This window comes from Protobothrops mucrosquamatus, unplaced genomic scaffold (genome assembly GCF_001527695.2).
Source record: "Protobothrops mucrosquamatus isolate PMUCROS unplaced genomic scaffold, P.Mucros_1.0 scaffold2223, whole genome shotgun sequence".
Lineage (NCBI taxonomy): Eukaryota > Metazoa > Chordata > Lepidosauria > Squamata > Viperidae > Protobothrops > Protobothrops mucrosquamatus.
In genome coordinates, this window is record NW_015388313.1 from 18996 (window position 1) to 43987 (window position 24992).

At 34.0% G+C, this 24992-nt stretch overlaps 1 protein-coding gene across 3 annotated transcripts in view; it reads right to left on the reverse strand.

The window, feature by feature from the left end:
• Window positions 1-3710: 3710 nt before the first annotated feature.
• Window positions 3711-24992, reverse strand: part of LOC107295114 (serine/threonine-protein kinase Sgk3) — a 27576-nt gene continuing 6294 nt past the window's right edge. For 2 of the 3 annotated variants that reach the window (XM_015824410.1, XM_015824412.1), the window contains exons 2-17: window positions 20835-21030; window positions 18193-18276; window positions 17985-18057; window positions 16509-16584; window positions 14367-14454; window positions 11750-11799; window positions 11238-11295; window positions 10853-10936; window positions 10641-10772; window positions 10010-10122; window positions 9787-9823; window positions 9599-9685; window positions 8812-8907; window positions 7271-7426; window positions 5115-5204; window positions 3711-4684 (exon numbers count right to left, since the gene is read on the reverse strand). In XM_015824410.1, the coding sequence (XP_015679896.1) occupies window positions 4514-4684; window positions 5115-5204; window positions 7271-7426; window positions 8812-8907; window positions 9599-9685; window positions 9787-9823; window positions 10010-10122; window positions 10641-10772; window positions 10853-10936; window positions 11238-11295; window positions 11750-11799; window positions 14367-14454; window positions 16509-16584; window positions 17985-18057; window positions 18193-18276; window positions 20835-20912 (1473 nt within the window). In that variant the 5' untranslated portion in view covers window positions 20913-21030 and the 3' untranslated portion in view covers window positions 3711-4513. The remainder of the gene's footprint in view (window positions 4685-5114; window positions 5205-7270; window positions 7427-8811; window positions 8908-9598; window positions 9686-9786; window positions 9824-10009; window positions 10123-10640; window positions 10773-10852; window positions 10937-11237; window positions 11296-11749; window positions 11800-14366; window positions 14455-16508; window positions 16585-17984; window positions 18058-18192; window positions 18277-20834; window positions 21031-24992) is intronic. The other variant, XM_015824413.1, reaches the window with a different exon arrangement.

Genomic DNA, 24992 nt, shown 5'->3' on the forward strand with positions numbered 1-24992 from the left:
AACCTATAACAGCATTCTAGTTTCTATGGAAGTAATTTCTTGTCATGCTCCCCAACAACTTGCTCCTGAACTCAAATTCAATATTTCCGTTATATATTCAAGATGGACAGTGATTAATATTTATATGTTACTTATATGTAAGGGTGTAGGTTTATACATATGTTGTATATGTATGTTTAAATGTGTGTTATGTATATGTACACTTTGAAAACAAGCAACTAAATTTCATTTTTAATGTGTGCCATTGTGCCCACAGTAAAAAATGACAATAAAGGTTATCTATCTAATGTTTAATTTCTATTAAATTCAAAACCAGCCAGAACCTTTTGGATGGCCACCACAAACTATTAAGTGTTGCTGTCATCAAAGAGAAACTTTTTTTTGTTGGAAGACAGAAAAAATATTATTATCTAGAAATTACTATTGTACAAATAAGGCCTTTCAGCCATGTTATATTTTAAGTTGCTCCTCTCAGAAGATGGGATTGTGCAAGAAATGGTATTACATATAATTGCTGAAAACATCTACGTATGTACTGCAATCATTCAAAATTAAATATGTTACTTGTGTAGTGAATTAAACTTGGTATTATTTACTCTTAGTTTCAATTGTGAAGGTCAGTGTGATTTAACTGATTCATTTTAAAACTGAAGATTGAATAAATTGTGAAAATATAACAATAATCAGTTTGAATTATATTATGTGTATCGAGAGATATAAAGTGTGAAATTGTCTGGGCTAGTAATCTTTTTGAATGGAAAGGCTTTCAGCTGATAGTGTGAATGCTAAAGATGAAAAGGCTTGTAACATGCAGCACCTGAAACAGACAATGATGTGGAAAAAAATATTGCATAGCTTTACAGTACTAATGATATTTGTCAAGTGAGAATGTACCTAAATACAGATAGTCCTCAACTTACGACCATAATTGAGACCAGAACTTCCTTTGCTAAGCAAAGTGGCTTTTAAGTCAGTCACAGCCAAATTCACAATAACAGTGGAGATGCTGCAATGGTCATAAGTGTGAGGAGTGGTTGTAAGTCATTTTTTTAAAAGTGTCATTGTAACTTCAAACAGTTGCTAAAGGAATTACTGTAACTAGAGGACTACCTGTGGCAGCCTCAGATCAAGTTTATTTATAGATGCCTTCCCTCAAACCTGTGCCATGTGTGAAATGGGATTATAAGAGATTCATCAACTACTATAGCCAATTAACAGCTTGTATTTTGAAAAACTAAATGGATCTCAAAAGTGGTAGTTTAAAATGAGGTAAAGTGAAAGTTAAGCTAAACTCATTCTCTTAATTTAAAAAAAAATTCAAAAATCACCTCCAAACTATTGGGTAAGGTAAGGGAAACAATACTGCTTCTTGTGATGTGTTTATTTCTACTCATTAAAAAAAAATCCTGAACATGTGATAAAGATAAAGCTGAATGGATTTTGGAAAAGGACCCAGAAACCCCTTTAGATGATCATTCCAATGAATGATGTTGACATATTCCCTCATTCCTGTCATCTCTCTTTGGCCATGGATTATGGGATACTGTTGTTCAAACTGTAACTCTAATTAATAAACTTTCTGTATCTTCTCTTAAAGGTTTATGCCTGTTCTCTTTGGGCCTTCTTTCTGTTTCCCTCCTCTTTGTCATGTATTTCTACCACTGGCAAGGCTTTCATTCACCTTTTATTTGGCAGCAGCAGATCTTCCTCTCTTTCCTCTCTCCCTCAGAAAGACCAAAGCCCAATACCAGATTTCCAACTCACTGTGCTTGGTAATCCCATTGCCAGTCTCACAATGCTGTACAGCAATCTTGTGCTTGACAAGATTTTCAGCTTTGACAAATTCAGGCATAAGATTTACCTCAGATCAGTTAATTCAGGGTTTCTCAACTTTAGATGTGTGGACTTCAACATGCTGACTGGGGAATTCTGGGAATTGAAGTCCCCACAGCTTAAAGTGGCTCAGGCTGAGAAACATTGAGACTATTCATGAGATATTCATTGACATTAGCTACTGTTGCATTAATGCCACATTATAAGCAAACCTACAGAAAAAAAAGCAAATATTCCTAATGTACATAGCCAACTCATAGTAAACATGTTTAACTATTATGGGTTTGTTAACTTAACTGGCCTTTTATCTATTCACAACTATTGTTTCAGAAGCATTACCATGTGCTCAATATACTCTACCCCATTTTTAATACAAGATTTTAGAAAAGCAATGAATTACAAACTAAGTAGGAAATGTCAGGGGTTGACTACAAAAAAGGCAAATTCAGTTTAGGCTATATCAGTTCAAATCAATGATGATTTGACTTTATTCTATGTTGGTTAGACTCTATTATGAGCATTAGGCCTAGTTTAAAGTACCATATTTGAGAGATACTGGACTAAATTCAGAAAATGGCATAAAACAGCAGTCCTTAACACCTGGGCCATGGCCTGGTACCAGGCCATGCAAGTGGTGGGCGAGCACACGATTCCAGGGGGAAAAAAGCTGGGCATCATTAGCATACAGGCAATATCTAATCCCAAAGCCCCTGATTAATTCACTCAATGGATTAATATAGAAATTAAACAAGATTGACAGAATTGATACGTTTGGATACCATAGCTTAGTAGAAGTTTGTTGAAGTCACATTCTCATGCCAACTCTGGAGTATGGAATAGGACCATGAAAAATAATGCATCCTACTCCAACTCTATAGACAGTCATTTCAGCAGAATACTATGATTGATGGTGTGAGCATACTGATGGCACCCAACTCACAACTTTACTAAATTGCTTCATATACTTGCTAAGTGATTCAGAAGGATCAAAAACGTTATACTCACGTGATACTGATAATCTGTTGGATGATCAAGACAATTTTGCTACCCAAACCAGGCTACTAATACATTTGGAACTGATCCACATAATCTATATTCTCCAAGGTCTTATGAACTAGCTACTAGTTACTTCATTGGATAGTGGTTTGTGTGAGAAAACTGGATCTCATATGAGGTACATAACATTAAAATGAGCTGACTGAATTCTTTAAGAGCTAGGATTCCAATGAAGAATACTCTGGTGAAGATAAAAGTGGGCTTTGGGTTGGATATTTTGATTGTGTTTATATACACCATACATTATTTGGTTTGCTACAGTCAGACTGTTAATCAGTGTAATAATAGAGTATATACATCTTCTTGGTAAACATCTTCACAGGTTACCATTTCTTTAGTGTTATTCAAATCAGTTTTCCTAAAATAACACATCCTTCTTTTTATTATCTTAAATATATATATATATATATTTTTAAGATATGCTTACTTCCATTTTCTTAGTCAATATGAATTCTATTAATTAGTGGAAAAAATAAACAGTAACAATATTACAATTTATGTTGATTGTCTCAAATACCTTCATCTTTTTACTTTGAATGGGACAATTAAACTAAAGAAAAACTTGTTTATATTTTAAAGTGAAAATATTTTGTAAAGCAAAGATTTGATTTCTATTCAATCAATCTGTTAAAGCCAAGAAAAAATTATTCTCTATTCCAATTTTGCAAAGACACTGTTTTGAAACTCATTCCCTCATCCTTATACTGGGATACGTGTGCATGCATGTCCAAAAATGAACAAGTTATACTTTTAGTACATTATTTGGGAGCAAATTGTACAAGTGTTTGACATATAAAAAGAAACTGAAATTAAAATACATATAACAAGGAAATAAGATTTTTAATATAATCAAATTGTAATATATTAGCTTTCAACATAGAAGGAAGGAGTTTCACTTCTACAAATGGCAGTACAGTGATGTTTAAATTTTTATTTCTTGGGGAGAAATATAAGAAGGAGAAATGATTCTTGTGAGTGTGTTGTCATCAACAAATATTAAATGCTAATTTGCTCCAACATTATTTAACTTAGAAAATACATCCCTGTGTTTGGTAACTGGAATGAATCAAACACTTAAGTGGCAAATGACTTCATTTATATGCCCATCATGATTTACAATGGCACACATTTACATTAAACTGAGTGATACTGTATATATTATATCTTCTAGTTAGTAAAGTAGTATGATTATTGCCAGTTAAGTAAACAAATGGTAGTTAAGCTTATTTTTTAAACAGGAGTTTACCAAAATAATTGCATAGTAGTATTTCAAGCATAGAAGTTCAATATAATTACAAAGCCCATTAAATAGGTGTGCTGATCATAAAGAGAGCCAAATAGATAGGTTAATGTAAACTGAATGAAAAACAGCTATTATCTTTGTTTAAAAAAATTCAAGGTTAGGAACTTTTACTTAAATGCATTTTTAAAAATATTTTTGTGCAGCATGTTTAACAGTCTAAAAATGTAATGCAAAATGCCCATTATCCTCATAATACAGCAGAAAAAGTTTGTTCTTCAACAGATCAAATGAGGCACTTGTAGCATATATTTCAGAAACTGTTTATAATCATATAATTTCATTAGTCCTCTAGAGATAGCTTCCAATATTCCAATCTTCAGCTTAATGAAATAGGTCTTCAGAAGGTGGTGCATAAGAAAATCCAATGAATGCATCATCTGCTTCTAGTACACTAGCATTTACAATATTATAATCAGAAGAAATGCAAATTGAGCAGGGTACCATCTCTTCTGTAAATGTTGCATCAAAGTTCCTGATGTCATCTGGACCAAACTAGAAAATAAAGCATATGTAAAATATTACAAGGAAAAGGCTTATATGTTCATATATTATCAATTTAAAATGATTTAAAAAAAAATTCAACAGAATAATGTACAAATATTATAGTCTATCTTGTTAAGCAGTGAATCCTCCACGTGTGCAATGGGATTTCTAGTTAGTCCCTCCCTTTTAAACTCCCACAATTCTCCAAAAATCTGCTCTGAAGGCAGTGGAGAAAGGAAACAGGAATTCATTCATTCTGATTCTATCAACAAATGGTTATTACATGGTGTAATAAGCACAATATACTACATAGAGACCTGTTTGTTTCTAGAGATTATGCAATACTATGTTCAGTTTTTATTTACCACTTCCTTTCGTGATTTTTTTCATTCGTCTTAGCTATGATGACTTAATGAATAAAGAGTAGGAATGGACCTACCACATTAGGATTAAATGGTGGTGGAATCTTTTTTTGTAAAAGGTCATTCCAATTGACAGATTCAAAGAAGGGATGCCTTTGAATTTCAAGCTGAAATACAAAATGAAATTTAATATAAGCTATATAGTTTGTATCAAATGTGTCAGAAAACTGGTGTCATCCCACAGAAAGTTAACAAATATTCCTGTTCTGATTAAAGTCAGGTTCCCAAAAATTATGGATCTTGTGCTGAATTTCCTATGTATGATATTAAACATTTTAGTGACTGTGTATTAACACATAGCAGTGTTAATTTTTGAAGTTACAGGGGCAGAATCATATATCCTTAATAATAAACTGTGCTTCTAATACTCTGTAAATTGTCCTGAAGTGCTTTTCATTACCAACAATGCCAGAGTACAAAAAGTAAGGATAGGATGGACATAACTGCCTTACAATGGCTTGTTTAATATTTTCTCATACTAACTTTCTGTTCACTGTATACTTTCAATTTTATAAATTGCTTAGTTTATTCTTAAAACAGATAAATTTAGAAAAGGAGAAAAAGAAGCAATCTGCAAGCAGAATCAGAAGGAAAATTAAATGGCCCAGATATTTTTTAGAGTCACTGACTGTTAAAACAAAGATATATTTAAGTATTTTAAAAAATGAAACATAAAACAAAATGTCCAGGTTCCTGATACTCCAAACTCCAAGGGAAGGAAGTGTAGTGATGAGTTATTAGGAGGCCCTCACAGTAATCAGAGGTACTTCTCCATTGGTGAATAGGGGTGAATGCTTATACAGTATGTGCATGAATATTAGGGTGGAAGAACAAAGCTAGACCTGCTGCTAATCCCACTGCTGTCCAGCAGAGAATGCCCAAAGCTCTTGGATCTCATGTCTGATGGTCTGGTGGAGAGGTTGTGCAGGCTTTTACTGTCAGATAACTTCAGTTTGCATGTCATAGGTGTTGTTTGTATGGATATCAGGAGTTCATGGCCTCCATGGCAATATGAGTATGGGGAGCTGATAATTACTTCTTGAGAAAGGGGGAGAAACTGCTTGCCCTGAAGGAGGCAGGAGTCTGAGTTTATGAATTTTAAGTGAGTAGTATTCTGGAGAATGTCAGTGCTTCTACCAGTTCCATGCCCTTCCTGATTGATCATGGTTCCCAGGAAGGTTAAACTATGGTTAATTCAACTTTAAGTAAGAGGGTCATGGTATGCATAAAAGAAGCAGTGGTGTACCCCCTCCTCAAGATGCCATCACTCGTTTCCAACCTTCCCTTTTTGGATTCTGGAAAAAGTAGCAGTTAAACAACTGCAGTGTTATTACTGTATATTTTACAGATTGTCCTCAATTTATGACTGTTAGTTCAACAACAGTGCTGAATGAAGGGACATGCATCCTCCTCCCGAAATTCCAATCACTGCAGCAACCATATAGTCATGTGACAAAAATTAGGTCACTTGGCAGCACACCTGCCCTTACAATCACAGGAGTGCTGCAAGCTGGCTAGGCCCACTGGCACGTAGAAACCTGCCACAAGCTGGGAGATCTCGGCTAGCTGGGCCCACTAGCTTGGAGGCCTTCCCCCTCCCCCCAACACTCCCAGAAGGCTCGAGTCTTCTACCTGCCCCACTACTTTCATGAAAGGCTTGGGGTAACACCCTAAAATGGATAATGTCAACCTATCCTATGGCGTTTATAAAAACTCTTGAGTATAAATATGTAATTCAGTACCATAAAAGCTCTGCACCTATATGAAACATAATTATAATGAAGATGGATAACATTCTATAAACTGTTTTAATTCTTAAAATCCAAATAAACTTTATTTGGCAAAACACCTCACACCTCATGTTGTTACTCATGTTGTTAAACTCTTGATTCAAAGAAAATTAATTATGCTTAAATCCCATCCAAACCAATTAAGATTGAGTTAATCTTCAGAGTCACCTTGCAGTGAGATGGATGGCAAATACATTTAATAAATAAATATATTGTGTATGCTGGAATGAAATGCAGTACTCAAATTTGGTTATTTAAATTTTTCAGACCACCTATAATATTTTAAAAAGGAACAAATATTTGCATTTCATGTAGTAGCAAAGAAAATTTTAAATGTTTATTTTTAATTTATTGTTTGATTTAAAATAAGGTATTTTACATACAAAATCTTCTTTAGATCCAAGTCTGTTCTGTCTTTCCTTCTCCAAAAGTTCTTCCAAAATAGACCAAGCTGTAAGACTGACACCTGGCCTTAAACGGAGAGGTTTATGAAGAATGCTTTCATACATCTCAGCAACATCACGGCAGTAAAAGGGTGGCTGGAGATATTGTAGGAAAAGATAACAGATCAGAGCTATAGTGTACTTGTCCAAGAAATGTAAGTAGATATATATATATTGCAAGGATCACCCTTACTATAAAATATTCACCCTCAAAGATCACAGAGAACCATTGAGAAGAGCAACATACTGTTTAATAAGTGTATGTCATAAGGATATGAAAGATTATTTGTTTTAGGACTTGAACCATCATTTTAGAATTTGCTTGGTACTCATGCAACAGAACAGTTTCTAAACTGCCGTGAGAGCTTCTTAGTACCTAGGGTTAAATAAACAAGGGATCATTTCAATTAAATACTTTATTTCTCTATCTGATCTAGAAGATATTATAGTTTCAAATTTGACACCAGATCCTGAAGATAACCTAATCTAGGGAAAATAAAAATTGTTGATGGATATTAATGATGTAAATATAGGTCCATTGTATAAGATTTACCACAAAGAATCATATTCTCAAATAATTGTGTTTTTAAGAAAGCAATCTCACTCAGAGTGATTTGAAATAGAAACACAATCAAGGACTGGTAAGAAATATTATCTGGATTATAGGAGGAAAATAACTTGGTTTTAACTGGCAATAACTACTATTTTTCTGACACATTATGCTTTTAAGGATCTCAGATGAAAATCCTATTGCATTGGATGTTATATTCCTTTTTTGTCCAATATATTTTAAAAATGGCTTGTGACATGATGAATAATATTCTCACTCAAAATTATTGTATATGCTTTATTGCGGTAAGCAAAATATTTTATAACTGAGACAGGAAGCAAAGTATGTGATAGGAAGAAACAGGCATTTTCCTAAAGACCAAAAAATGTACATTTTAGTATAGGTACTACAGAAACCAAAAAGGACCTCTACTATTCTATTATCAATGAGGAACAACAGGATAAATGAAAAGATGTTAGAAATGTCCTAGATACTGTCAGCTTTTTCTAAATGATTCCATTCACTTTAGGAGCAAATACTATCATTGCTATTTCAGTTGTTTATTCTTTTATGCCTGGTGACATAATTTGTTCCTCTACCAGCCAGGAAATTGAGAGAACATCAGAAGCAAATGACTAAGCCACAAGACTTGGCTGGGAATAAAGTAGCCTATTCACATATATGCATTGTGGATGCTACTATGTTTTTAATATTTTTATGTCAAAAATTAAAAGTTAATTTAGTTTAATTAAAGTTAAGTTCAATTTGAACTTAATTCTATTAGATCAGAATACGGATCATTTTAGTCAGTATCCTGTTTCCAACAGCAAGAACTAAGACATATGGTAAGAAGTTACCTCCTTCTAGTATCTAGTATATATTTTTAGGCATTGATTCAGGTATGCAGTTTGAAAAATATGAGATTACCTACCAGACCATATAGCATTTCATACAAAACAGCTCCAAGACACCACCAGTCTACAGTGTTATCATAGGGTTGTTTTCTGATTACTTCTGGAGCCAGGTACTGTAAGGGAAAAATGGCTTCACCAGTCACTAGGAGGCACAACTCCTTTTGGTATGAATGATGCTAAGCATAAGCCTATGGCTTTTCACTCTCAACTATTTAACAGAGCTCAAAATTGATTTCTTAGATATATGTATGTTATTATAAAAAAACAGATGTTTTGAAGCTTACTTTGTTTTTATGATTTTATGGTTTGCAGTTTTATTACTGCTATGAGTCTCTCAGAGTTGTGTTTTCAGATGGGCAGTCATACAAATGAATGAATGAATGAATGTAAAATCAAAATTTAATTCTTCTAAACCTTGCAATGAGCCTGTTACCCATTCTAGTCCAAAGCTTGGGGGAAAAGATCTACTCATTTTAATCAGGGCATGATGGAGTGCCACCCAAATCTAAAGGGAATTATGTTGGAAACTTTCTTATGGTATTGATAATTAGATAACACTGCTAAAATACAGTTTTGTACAATTATTGGCTTAGTTTGGTTACTATCTTCCACAACTTTCTTAGGCAGCTAATTTAGCATCCCCATGGTCATCAAGACTTCCCTAATAATTAAGTTACATCTTTTTTTTATTAAGATGTTATATATCTAAGATACTGTTTTTCAGTTCTACCAATGAAATGTATTGTATTTTAAGAGAGAGAAAGCAAAAAGAGAAAGCGAGAGAGCACAAATAAATTAACATACCTCTGGAGTTCCACAAAACGTTGCAGTAGTATCTGAAGTTGCAATTCCTTCTTTACAGAGTCCAAAATCTGTTAAGACAACATGCCCCTGCATTGAAAATTGAAAATCTACTGTCAAACAATGAAGAATATTAGTGATTATATTGTTTAAAATTTCTTGGATAATAGAAATAAATATTTACAGCCTACCAATGAATCTAGAAGAATATTTTCTGGCTTCAGATCCCTGGGCATAAGTGAGAAAGAAGGAAATCCATTGTAAGTAAAATCTCTAGCAAGAATCATGGTCTTATGTAACTATTAATAAGAAATAAGGTCTTTGTATAAACAAACAAATAATAAAATGAAAAAAGTAAATATATATTAATAGAAAATGCCTGTATTTATTCCATTTTCCCTTTTAAGTCATTACCTGTATACAATTTTTATGGAGTGCAAGTAGCCCAGTGCACTGGCTATTTCAGCAGCATAAAACTTGGCTCTGTGTTCAGGAAAGGTGCGTTCTTTTTGTAAGTGAAAGAAGAGCTGTAAATATGCATGGAGCAGGTTAAAAGAAAACAGTGTTATTCTTAGTAATAAGATTAACACATTCTGCAATTGTCTATCAACAGCTATCAAAACAGTGAAAAAACGTGCATATTCACATCCTTCCTTTAACCATTTCCTTATTTTTTCACATCTGTAGCATTGGCAAGTTACAGCTGCAATTTCTAAATAAATTACTGCAATAGTCTAGTTTACACATAACCACAACCAGCAACCATGGTTTTGGAGATTCTGCCTTCACATAATTTGTGAATGCTACCCATGTTTCACTAACTTTTGGTTAATATAAATTGTGATTATAATAATTTTTAAACTAAATATTCCATATACACATAAAATAATAAGCAATAACAGCAACATAGTAAATAGATCTATATTTGCAATGTGGGAGTCGATTTATATTAAGCCACCATGATTAGCTACTGCAATTTCTCTTAAACTGCAGGCCAAAACTGATGACATTTGATTACTATATAAAGACTGAAAAGTATACCTACCTCTCCTCCATTAACAAAATCCAGAACAAAGTACAGTTTCTCTATGGTTTGGAATGAATAATGCAATCCAACTAAGAATGGATGTTTCACATTTTTCAATAGCACATTGCGTTCAGCCATGATATGTTTTTGCTATGAGGAAATGAAGGGTCAATAAGTAAGTAGGAATGATTTTGTAATTGGAAGGAAAAGCAAAATCTCTTCCCTTTTACCTCTTTCCTGTTTAGGACAATTTTCTTCTGCAGCACTTTAACAGCATAGAACTTTCCATCCCATTTTCGTTTTGCAAGAAGAACCTAAAGAAGAATTTTCATACAAAGTCTGTTCCACCCTGTTGAAGAATTCAAGTAATTTTTCCCAGTTCTTACAAGTAGCAACTATATAGAGATAATGCAGTGATGTTAGATTATTTCTAATTTTTAAAAATCACCTTTACGATTCCAGGGATTCAACCTGGAGTCTTTAATATCTAAGGCAAGCAGCTATAAGTTTTCTTTTCATATCATCAACAAAAGGATATATCCCACCCATAGAATCAAAAAATGTTCAAATGGAGTGGTATGAGTAAAGAGTATGTAATAATAAAAGGAAACCTACCTTACCAAAGCTGCCCTTCCCAATAACTTTCAGGAAGTCAAAGTCTGTTGGTTTAGCACTGGAGTGGTTTCAGGATAAAGAAAAACAGGCAATCAAAATGATAAAAGGTAGCTATTTAGTGTTTGGATAGCAGTCATACCATATATTCTTCCTAACTACTCCTTCAGTATTCGCTGTGCTCTTCATCACAGTTCAAATTTAACAATCAGATGTCTGCTGTATTTCAGTCTTCTAGAGCACCAATTATTCTACATAGTATTTCCCATTTTATGCATATGCTTTCCGATTATCCTCCACATTACTGTTTCTTTTACTGATTTTCCACAAATTCATCTTTCCCTTTTTTATTTATACTTAATAACTTGTAAGACAATATTCTCTTAGTTCCAAATTACAACATTTTTTTTTCTAAACTTGCTCCTAATTGATACTACATGCAGGGTACTCTTTACTCCCAGCCCCACTTTAACAAAGTAACTACAAAGGCTAATTTATATTTAACTAAAACCTACTGAGGATTTCCAGATGGCCCCAAGTTGATGTTCTGTGAGGTAGAATTTAGCTGTTTAAAAATAAAAATATAAATTAAAATCAAATCAACTTTATACATAATTCATTAGTTAGAAAAGAAGTTTAATAATAACATTTCAGACTGCAATCTAGTATACTCAAATTAAGTATTTTGGGGGGAACTAAATCTTTCTTGTAACTTTGTTTTTGAAAGGACAAAGGTTAATTTCTGTAATCCCTATCAATACAGAGATGTTCCTGACACCAGTGAGTGTAAATTGCTTTTAAAAAAGAAAGAAAGAAGGAAAATTGTTTCTCAGGCAGTTTTCTATGTTTAGGAGCAAAGTCTACGTTTCCCACATATTTCTGTGTGCTGTCCAAAAGAAAATCCACCTTGTTTTCATAAACAGCTTTGAGACTGAAAAAGGAAACTCAGTGATTAAAAACTAGACTCTGAAAAGGTATTTGGAAGGGACTACACAAGAACTCTGTGTATCCTTTTAGACAAACTTTTACATATCTACAGCTTTTGTTGGGATCAAACTTTCCAGGCCCTTTAAAAGATTTAAAAAGTACAACTAATAGGATTAATCTTTCTAGATGTTTAAGAGACCTATTTCACAGATTAATTTTTGTCATTTTGCTATCAAATTTTATCAGTAGAATTCTCCAGAACTCTGAGGTGTAAAAAAAGAAGAAGAAAGAATGGCAAGGATGAATGTGACCCATAGACTGTCAACCCTACCACAGCAAGATAGGACAAACTCCTGGGTCAGATTATGTCTGCACACTTTTCACCCTCCTCCACACTCCAGTCAAGGAACACCATAAATCCTGCTGAACTAAAATGCAAGTAGAAAGAGTTCTACATGGACAGAAGACAGAAGTTCTACATGGACAAAATCTGGGCTGAGTGGATCTGGTCCAGAAGGATAATAGAAACTCTTTTCTGCTTGGTGAACACATGTGGTAGAGACCAGGTGACAGAGTTGTTACCAATGAAAAATATAGCTGCCACCCAACATGCCTATGTTACTATGAACAACTTCAATTTGTAAAATGACAATTGCATTTGGTTGCACATAAAGAATATTTTTCTATATTTTGTGTGATTTTCATGTCATACTGTTGGACTAAATAAATTTATTTGATTAATGGATTAAAATGTTATAAATTATTGCTATGAAGACAATAATGCTTGTGTTATATTTATTATTAAATAAATTATTGTTCATCTCAAATGAATAACAAATAAAAGTTGAGAATAATCTGCTTATGCAAGTATGCATAGTAGTGTAAACTAGAGCAACTAATTTATAGAGCACATATTATAACCTGACATTGTTTAAATTGTCCTGGCAAGTAGAATCAGTATTACTTGTAGACAAGTAAACATGCCATTTATGACATGACAAAATCACATTACTGAAGAAAATTAACATTCCTCTACCAACTCATCAGATACAGTTATCTGATTGTTGGCAGGGGAACCAGCACATGTCTGAAATATTAAACCTTCTAATAGGACAAACAGTTTTAAATCTGTGAGTGATATAAACATGAAAAAAAATATGGCAAGACACCCTTGATTATGTTCAAAATCAGATGTGGATTAAAGCTGAGGTAGATTTGGACCCATTTCCTAGAGCAGTGGTTCTCAACCTTTTTAATGCCGCGACCCCCAACCGGTCGTAAGTCGAGGACTAAACCGGTCGTAAGCCGAGGACTAAACCGGTCGTAAGTCGAGGACTAAACCAGTCATAAGTCGAGGACTACCCAACCGGTCGTAAGTCGAGGACTTTCCCTGCCCGGGAGCGCCGCGCATGCGTGGTTCCGCCCCCTGCACTGGCTGAGGCATAGCTGGCAAGCGGCAGAGACGGAGCAGGCCGACCACCAGCTGGCCCAGCTCAAGGGAGGTAAAGCACCCACCGGAAAAGGGAAAAAAAAATGGCGGACAGCCTTGCTTGGCGACCCCCGTGAAATGGTCGATCGACCCCAAATGGGGTCGCGATCCATAGGTTGAGAACCACTGTCCTAGAGACATGTTGTATCTTACAGGTTGAATGCATAGCTTTATTGATCATTAGACTGCAGAAGTCTCTGACCATGGCTGAGTCAGCACTCCAGGGAGCTTGCTTGAGCACTGCAGCATGAAGTAGGCTGTAGTATTGACATGAACTTTATGTCAACTAGCTGATGGTAGTGATTAGTATTAGTTAATGCTGCTTTAATTGCCAATTATAGGCATAGCGGCTCTTCTTACATATTTTCTTTTATTACAAAGTATTGTAGATGTTCTTGTAATTTCACTGATGAAAGTGCAAGGATTCCAAAACTTATGCTTACTGACATAAAGATTGGCATCTTCACTGGAATATATGAAGAGTGATTATTTGTATTTTAAAAATAGTCTAGGAATACAGATTAAAGGACTCCAAACTTTGAATAATGTGAAATAACAACTTAACATTCTGAGACTACTATATTTGACAAGAGAGGTAGGCAATGCTTTATATTCCACTGAAATATAAATCAAGAAAGATATTGGAAAAGGACAATAGGATTGGTGAAATAAGGTAATTTCTGTAATTTAACCACAGGATGCAAAAAACTAGTTACCTTTTGACTGTTTCTTTCATCCTCATCTTCAGATGGATCATATTGGTGCTTTGGATTGTCCATCTGAAGAAATGATCTTACATCTGGACTAGGAAAGATAATTTAACTGATTATACAATGTTTTATTATATATTTTCAATGTGAATAACATATACAACAAAACAAAAAAGAAATTATCATCATGACTTAGCTGAAAACTGAAATCAAACAGGAAGTTAGGTAGATTACAGCATAGCTAATTAAGATGAAGCTTCCATTTCCACTGATACAATATATATTAATTAGATCACTTGTAAACACCACCAGGAAGAAGCAATTTCCATTATAACACTTTTGATATTGTTGCCATTTTTAACTTTTAATTTGTTAAAATTTGTATTAATAACATTAAAATCACTACCACAATTATATATAACTGAATGAAAGCAGCAGAAATTTGATCAGTTAAAAATAATTTCAAAGAAATTAACCATCCAAACATTTTCCAAAAAAAGTTACATTTTGATAAGCCATAGCAAACCAACAGTGAAGTTGACAGTCTCTTTACCATTGGTTATGTATTCCAGAGAAGACACAACCATGGGACAAGTAGAACCTGAATCTGAACTACTCTTATTTTCCTTGTGGACAGAACATCACCTAGCACAGGGGTCCCCAACTCCTGGGCCACGGTGCGCTGCTTGACTTTCTATGTAATTGTAACTGCCAAACTTGTTAGGCCTCATTTAGCCACCATTATAGCTAGTCCTCAGCTTATGACCACAACTGAGTCTACAATTTTGGGTGTTAAGTTGTAAAAGTTGTAAAGCAGGTCATTCAATGACCAATCCAAATTTTATGACCTTTCTTGACATGTGGCAATCATTAAGTGAACGTGGTGTTGTAAAGTGAACACTACAATTGTTAAGTGAAAGCTTCAGTCATTAAATGAACCCATTGTTTGCAATGGGGCAATTTTTCAAAAACCGAAGTAAATGCCAATTTCCAGCAAAAACATTCTAAATTGTGGACACATGCTTGGGGGAATGCTGCAAATGACTGTAAATGTGGGCCATTTGCCGAACACCCAAAATTGATGTGGCCACGCGATCTCCTGGACATCACAACTTTGCTTTTGGGGTAGGGGGGCTGTTTTAATTTTGAATGGTTGCTAATCAACTGGTCATAGCAAATGATTGCTAAGTGACTGATCATACGTTGAGGACTACCTGTATTCAGATACATCCATTTAAAGAATGGATGAATTCCTAGATTTGATTAAAGTTATGAGCTTGCTTATATTTATTTATTCCTCTGATTTACAAGAAGATGGTATGAAACCTGAAATTAATAGGCAAACCCTCTCAGAGCATTCTGAATGACAGTGGAACTATAAGTTCCTTCAGAAAGATTATTTTAATCAACCATAAATTTCTTCAATCAGAAAAACTCAAACTTTACCTCTGTTTGAATCAAAGCATGGGATTTATTATTATTAAAGGCTTAAGTAATGATTTTAAGAACAATTCTGCAAGTGTTTAAAAAAATATCGAACACCACATCTGAGAACTCTAACCTTGACCTGCCAAAAGTATGCCTTGGTGATCACTTTCCATGTCATTTTGTGCAGCATCTGGTAATTAAAAGTTATAGACATTCTCTTACAATACAGGTAGTCCTTGTCTTATGATCACAGTTGGGTCCAGAATTTTCATAGTTAAGCAAACCAGTTGTTCAGTGAGTCGGGCCCAATTTTACAACCTTTTTGGTCATGTATGTTAAGCGAACAAGTGAATCACATAGTTATTAAGCAAATCCAGCTTCCTCCAATGACTTTGCTTGTTGGAAGCTGGCTGGGAAGGTCGTGAATGGTGATCACATGATGCCAGGAAGCTGCAACCATCATAAATACATCCCAATTGCCAAGCACCTGATTTTTGATCATGTGATCATGGGGATGCTATGGTGGTTTTAAGTGTGAGTACTGGTTGTAAGTCATTTTTTTTTACTACTGTTGTAACTTTGAATGGTTGCTAAATGAACGGTTGTAAGCAGAGAACTCCCTATATATCACTTAGAAGGAACTTTGTGGATTGTAGTTTCTAGTATATAGTTTACCACATAATTTTATTCTCTTGGAGGGTAAAAAAAAGTTTCACTTACTGATTGCAAAGCTCAGACTGTCGTACTAAATTCTGAATGAATTCATTCAATCCTGCTCTTCTTTGTTTAATAAAATCTGAAAAATAAATGATCAGATATTAGAATACCTGTTTCAAAATTTAAATATATACATTTCTTAGATTACTTCATTAAAAAAGTTTTAAAAAAAACTTTGCTCTTCTATTTGTAATCAGGGCTGCTCTCCAGCATTTCATAAATACCAGTGGACAGGTAAAACAGATTAGATTAGATAATAGACCCTTTATAAAGAAAAAAAAATATTTGTACCAGAATGACAGGATAACAGAGTTGGAAGAGTTCAACCTCCTGTTTAAGCAGAAAACCCTATACCATTTCAGACAAATGGTTGTCCAATCTCTTCTTAAAAACCTCCAGTGTTGGAGTACTACTTTTTTCAGTGTCATTCTAACTTCAAATGTTAGCTAAATGAATGGATGTAAGACTACTTGTACGGTAGTACAGTACAGTACAATGCCAGTTTGGACTACTGATTCTATTTCTGCATCAGACTACAAAGCTGGAGAACATGAGTTCTAGACCTGCCTTAGCAGATTACCTATATTCAAGTCTCATTCATTTAAAGACCAAATTATTCCTAACTTTGATTACAATAATAAAACTAATCACAATTTATCATTCACAGGGTGCAACTCAATCTCTCTGTTATTTCTTGAACCATGAAAGCCAGCTGGATTACTTTGGGCCAATCACTCTCTCTCAGCCCAACTCAACTCACAGGGGTGTTGTTGTTGTGGGGAAAATAGAAGCAGGAAGTTGCATTTGCCATCTTGAGTTATTTATAAAAATAATAAAGGTGGGATACAAATAAATAAATAAGAATAAAATATGTCTCTCAGCTACAAGGTATGTTGTATATAACCCCGCCCTTGGTATTATCAAAATCTGCACATCAGATTCAAACAAATAAAAAAACCTCAAAAATAAATAAAAAACTCTTATTTATATGCAAGTGAAAATACAAATGTTCTGGATGATGACAGAACTACTTTAATGGAGAATTTATATTCATATTTATCAGAATTACAAAACTTTGCAATTGATTAGAGTGTATCCTAATTGGCACTAATGGCCATAAACAGAATTTAATGTACTAAGCATCATTCCTTGTTTTTAGAACCCTGATGCTAAATGCACTTGTGTTTGCAGAGTTCAATGACTTGATTTAAACCTGTTTTCACAATCTCTTTTCTCTGATCATACTTGCTACAACAAAATTGAGTTGGGATTGTAAACATTTGGAGGGAATTAGATTGCCTACTGTTGGTTCAGATGATAAACCACATTATTGTACATTTATATCCACATACTCTTCTATGTGAATTTCTACATACTGTTATATAGGGAAAAAACCTTCAAAAATGCTTAATTCAAGTTGAAATTACTGATGCAGAAACAGTTTAAAGATAAAATGAGAACTAAATGAGATCTGCTTACCAGGATCAAAATTATCTCCAAATATTCTCTTAGCAGGAATTTTCAAATTCATTGTGGGAAATTGTTTCCTTAGCTGAAATACATAAGTCATATGATATAATTTAACCTCAGAGATTACTTCAATTCTCAATCATGATGTACAACATAGCAGAAGAAATTGGTTCAGAGGAATTTCCCAAACTAATTTAAGCACAACTTCCCTACTTACTGTATTATATAGCTTGTCAAACTCAGCATATCGCCTGAAGACAAACCATTCATTAGAGCCAACTGAAACCAAGACTTTGTAGACCTGTTGATACAAACAATTTTTAATAAAAAGTTTTATAAAAATGTATGGGATTATGTATATGTATCCCATTTGCTTAATTACCATTTAATATTTCATCAAAAGACTTAATGCACAGCTATAATAGACTGCATTCTCCAGTATGGGTCTGCTGAATACATTCATTTTTTCTTCTAAATGGATTTGTACACATGCCTGATGAAAGAAACTGAGGTATGTGCAGGAACTCATCAATTTATAATAGTTTCTTTTTGTGTCTTCTTTGTGTGGAACAATTGTCTGGAGAATTAATTGTAGCATAGAATATATCTCCTTGTGAAAACTGTTTGTTTTTTCTGGAAGGGTGGAGCTACAGTCCCCTTCCTTCTCACGTTTGGAGGTTTTTAGCTTCTTGGGAGTCTTTTCGAGGAAATTCAGTTGTAAAATAGTAAAGAAAGGATCAATATTCTCCCCAGTTCCAAACACGCTGTTTACAATCTGCTAGTTAGTGCGTTGTTTCTTCGGTTGTCAGTAGCTGGAGGCTGGCCACAGGGATGCAGCCAGTCTTTCCCTGCCGATTTGGAGGGCTTTCTTCAGATTGAATGGAAAGACCGCCATTTCTCCATGATCAACCCCTCTTTCTTCATTGCCTCTTCGGGGTGACTTTAGGCCAGGCATGTCAAACTGCCAGCCCACGGGCCGGATGCGTCATGCCAAAACCGCAGCCCCCATTGCCGGCAATAGGGAAAAAGTCCTGGTACGTCATGCAACGTCACGTGACGTTGCGAGTTTGACATGCCTACTTTAGGCCCTTTTAGGGCCCACAGCAGGGCAAAATCGGGTGTGGAAAGCAAAGCTCTGCCTTCCTGTGTCTGTATTCTACGATGTCAAGCCAGACGTTGGGGAGAAACTGTATTCACTTAATGAGCACATTTCACATAACAACTGCAGTAAAAAAGATTGTAAAATTGGGGAAAACTCATTTATCTGCCTTTCTTGGCAATGGAAACTCTGGTACCAATTGTGATAATAAGTTAAAGACTTATGAAACTGATCAAGGAGAGATTCTACCTAGAAATAAGGAGAAATTTTCAGACAGTGAGAACAATCAACCAATGGAACAGATTGCCTTCAGAAGTTGTGGGAGCTTCATCACTGGAAGCTTTCAGGAAGAGACTGGATTGCCATCTGTCAGAAATGGTGTAGGGTCTCCTCCTTGGGTGGGGGATTGGACTAAATGACCTACAAAGTCTATTCTATTCTGTTCTGTTCTGTTCTGTTCTGTTCTATTCTACCTGTATCCACATAATTCTCTTGCTTTATCATTTGCATTTCTACCTTGATTTTCAAAAGTTTAACCAACTTTTTTTATATATCCAGTAGAAAGTCTTTATTCTGGTCATTCTCTTGGCTTGTCATTTGTATTTCCATTTTAGCTTCCTTTTCTGTATTATAAACCACACATTTTTATTATCCAGTTTTTCTTGTCCTAATATTTCTACATTAGGTCAAATTTGTTTCACATATCTTATTAATAGGTTTTGGACATAGTCTATCTATAGAAGTAGATTTTATATTAAGAACTGAATGTAAAGGTAAAACCAGAGACTTTTCTTTTAGGTCTAATGGACAAAAAACTTGGAAAAAAAAAGAAACATTAATGTTATATATGCTGACAGCAGCAAGAAGGCTCTGCATGCTCTACAAAAATGGAAAGGTACTTTAATTTCACAATGGATGACTGGCTGCAAAAGGTGATGAAGTTAGTTGAAATGGCTAAATTGACCGCTTTGATTAAAGAAAAGAATACAACTAATTTTGTTTTGATTTGGAAACCACTTCTGGACTTGGTGCTTGAGATGGGAAAAAAATGAAACTTTGATTTTGGGTTTCACTAATCAGATAGGTTTATTGTTATAGAAATGATTAATATGTATTCCTATGTAAAAGTAAAAAGTTGAGTTGTATGTTATTATCTTATTCTACTGCACTAAAAAAAAGTTGGAGGTCAATGCTTTCCTTTTTTCTTTCTCCTTTTACCCTACACTTTTTCCTCTTTCCTTTTTCTTCTCTTACTTTCCCCGTTATTTTCACTTTTTCTGTGTATTTTATATTTTGACAAACTAATAAAAATTTGAAATGTCATACTGTAATTATTTCTAAAACATCACTACTATCATTATGAGATGGAGTTGTGGTGCTCACAAGATAGCTAAATGTTGGAGAGCGCCTTAGAGCCACGAGGTGGGGTTTTCCTGCTAGTGAGAATGCAGCTGATCCCCAAGATATATGGAGCTCCAGCATTGCAGACTAAAACCAAACTTCATGCAATACGTGATGCATCAGGATTGACTCAGAAGTGAATGGTCTCATCTGCCTAATGGAGAATAGCATAGGATTATAGGAATATATAGCTGATTTGGAATTGAAGCCAAAGCCCTCTGTGGCAGGAACCTGAGAGAGATGGTTAAATTAGGCTTGTCTGCTCTCATTTGTGTAGCAATGAAATCTCTCCAAACTTGAGCAAGTAAGAGAATATGAAATTGACTGTACAATGAATCACTTTCTGTTTCTATACTCACAGTAAATCTTTTTTTCTTCACTCTGTGTTCATCAGAGCTAGGGATGCTAACACTTGGACAGCTTTCCTTCAGATCCATTTTATGTTGCTTTTGAGCAAAAATTCAAGACCACCACACCAGGATGTAGAAAGTATCATCAGCATTGACTTAAAACACATAGTCGTTCTTGTGTAAACTTAAATTCCATCATGAAAACCTTAAATAAAATGAAATGTTAGAAAGGATCAACAAGAACTGAGGTGGTTCATAAAGGCACAAAAAATCTGACTTTCCCCTTTAAAAATTCACTCCCAGCCCACATTTCTATAAAGTGAATATGGAACAAAAATATTCATTTTTTAAAAAGACTTGGATATTATGGACGCAGATGCAAGAAACATGTTTTTAATATCTAAATATACATTCTATAGCAGACTTTTAGAACTCTGAAATATTTCTGTCACCACATATATGTAAACTGCAATATGAAATAATTATATACTACTAGTTCCTGACAAACCTTGCAAACCTAGGGAAAGAATAACATATAGTCATATATTTTCATACCACTGCAGGTAAAGAACAGAATAATGAAGGTGGGTTTTTATGGTTGAAGTTTTATGGTTAAACAATAAATAAATATAATCTCACTAACATAATTCCAAAATGATAAACTTAGAATTATGTTTATATTATTTCTTCTCTTATCGTTTCTTTCCCACATAGCCCAATATCTTTAAATTGGAGAAGGGTTACTAAGACTATTTGCATATTTTCCAATGCAAATAGGATAAGATATGACAAGTGTCACCTTGCAGTGACCTCACTGCATAAACTCCTCCTGTATATAACCATGCTGGAACACTCTTAGAGTGGGCTTTGTATAATGATGTCACTGTGCATGCTTATGTGCTGTGAAAACACATTTTGTTCCTTACTCTGCTGGCAAAAATATGCCAACCAACCAAGCTGGGTTGTTTTCTACCATTGATGAAAGGAGACTGGCTACAACCTGCTACTGTCGGCTTATTTTTTTTTTTTTTGCTGTATTCTTAAAAATAGTAATTCAACATAATAGTTGAATTTGTGTATAACACTATACCATGAACATGGTTTATAAACCACCATGGCTGGGCTTGGCCAACATAACAGCCCCAAACAAACCACAATATAGTTTACTATAACATGTGAACCAGAACATTCTTTCCAGAGTTAATTTCTGCCTAGTATAAAATATAGTATGTTGTCTTAAAGCAAACTGGGATTTTCCTTTGAAAAGCTAGATACTAATTCTCTTCTTATCAATAATCAATAATCCCCAATGCATAGGCTCCTAATGTATGCACACATCAAAAGAAAACATGGTAAATGTCAAAAGACTGGTACAGTTTTAAGCTGCTAATTTAAAATATGTAGCTTGTTGATAGTATACTAATGAACATACATATATAGATTTTCTGTCTTAAGGAAGAAAACTGTTCTTAGACTGTTTAAAATGCCAGTGTTAAAAGTCTTCTGTTGTGGAGACACTCATGTTTGTGTTGGCTACGTCAAACCATTTCAAAATCCAGTTAGGATATTTTAACATCCAGTTCATCAATTATATATATCAATGATCCATTTTACTTTGAACTATCTTTTTGGAAAATTTAACTTTATAAAACAATTATTTTAATTTAATAAAACAGTTTAAAGAATGCAATTAAAATTACATCACATATATCAATTTACAAGTGCTCTAAATTTCTGTACACATATACCGATATGTAACCTCTTTACAAAAAAATGAAATAAATGAAATAGCTATAGCAATGAACACTGTAACCCAGGCAAAGTGTTGAATTTCCATCACATTTCAGGCTCGTCTAATCTATAAAATCTATCATTTTATTCAGGTAAACTCTTAGAATAAACAAGATAGTCTATGAAAAGTTATTATTTTTAAAGAACCATTGAAATTTTCACCAGTATTCCCAGACTGTTTTGATTTATTTAGAACAAAGGCATAAAATAGCTCTCTGTCATTAAGGATATTTCCATAAATCCTACATCAAACCTTGAAAAACAGGTTGAAGAGGATCCATGATTTTAAGTTTCAATTTGAAATGCTGAGAATTACTGTACCAGAATTGCTCCAAACAGCAAAATGCTCTCATCCTCATTCTAACAGAAAAACAAATGGAAACGGCAGAGCAAAAGGAAAAACAAAACCTAATACTGCAGTCTGGCGCTTTCAGGGCAGTTCATCCAGTACTGAAGGGTAAATCTGACAAAACACTTGTCAATTTTTGTCTGAGTTAGTGAGAGAGAACTGCAAAACCAAGAACTTGCCACTTTCCTTGATTTCAAGCTAAGGAATTGGGAAGAGGAGGTACACAAACTGCCCTTTAATGAAGAAACTGTACCACAGCATATCAAAAACAGACAATATAATTCTAGTATTGCAAAGTCAAAACTGTACCATAGGTTAGTTGGATATACATTGGCTCAATACTTCAATACTGCTTATGTTGTAGTACAGAGGGGTCTACAATTAATTTCAAACTAAGGCAGCATCCCTATATGGAAGATTAAAGAGTTTTCTGTAGATAATTCAAGAAAGAAGGAAATCCAGCAGTAATTTTAAACACAAGTGTACACAGATCTTGCAGCATATTGGTTTCAGTAGCTTCTAGAGAGTGTATATTTTCATTTGTTGTTTCTAGCCATTGGTTGATTTAAAACATTGTTTCATTCAAATGCCACATTTTTTAATCCTTATCACAGTATAAGGAACTAGACATTCATTTTTTTAGTGTAAAGATAGTAGGCTTATTCATTCTTCATGAAGAAATAAAACAAGATTACATTTTACAGATCAGGGGGCTGAATTGCCAAAGACAGTGTACTTTCTTTGCATACAAAACTATTTTGGTCATTATTTTACAGTATGTAATAAAGAACAATTTTCTTACTGTCAAACTGAAGTCCTGTAGAGAACCACAGACTTATAAAGATTCTTCATAGGATATCCAGAATAAAACCACAAATTTACAAGAACATTTATATAGTGATAATTTATCACTAACAAATTTTAAAAATATTTGCAATTTAACAACAGATTTTGCACTTTATATAGAAACATTTCAACGTTATCATTATATTAATCAGAAAGAGTAGGATATAAATATGAAAACTGAATCATCTGACAACTAAAATGTGTATTAGGTGATACAAACTATTACTATGGTAGTTTTTTAAATGAAACATATTGGCAGATTAGCAGAATTAAATAATTTTGGTCTTTATAAAACAGATACATAGGCCATTTAAATACTTACATAATTTATCATTTAAATAGTTGACATACTGGGGGAGGGACAATCACTTCCCTATCCCACCCAGCTGTACAACTACAGCCAAACACAGGTGGGCAGGGGATACCCAAGTAATTTTAAAGTTCATTATAAAATTACTGCTTGTCAATGTCAGAAGTAAAACTTGGCTACTGAATTACAATATTTATGCAACCTGGTTTGTGACTGTGTCCGTGAATCAGAGTTAGATCTGCTTAGAGGATTTTAGATGTGCCAAGAAGCTTAGATTTTGGAGATTCTGTTTAAACATCTTGGAATAAATAAATAAATAAATAATCTCATTTATAAAAGATTTAAAGGGCCTCTGTTTTATCCCAGGAGTAGGCTTATCTTTGACAAACGCAGGCTATTGCTCTAAATACAAACAATAAATTTAAAATTTAAGCATCAAATGATAAAATGTAAGTATCAAATAATAGGCCAAGACATTTGATGATTCTGGCAGATTAAAAAAATTCACTTCTTTGTGCAGCAAAACTTCCAACTTGCGAAGAGCAAAACTAACCAAATATTTCAAAAATAAATTACTTCTAATCTATAAAGAATAGGCATACAGTCTGCTATGTGATTATCTATAATATTCTCATATAAAAATACACTGACAGCTAGAGCAGAAAAGAAGTTTCAATTTGCCCAGCCTTAAACGTAAAGAAATGGAGCTCAGTGCAAACACAGGACAATTCAATACTATTTCAGGATCACATCGGTTGAAATCACATACAACTATATACCTATGTATTTATTTGTGTGTATGCTATTAATATACAAAGCAAAAGAGAGAAAAAGTCTTTAAACACATGTGCTATTTTCTTCCCATGTTACA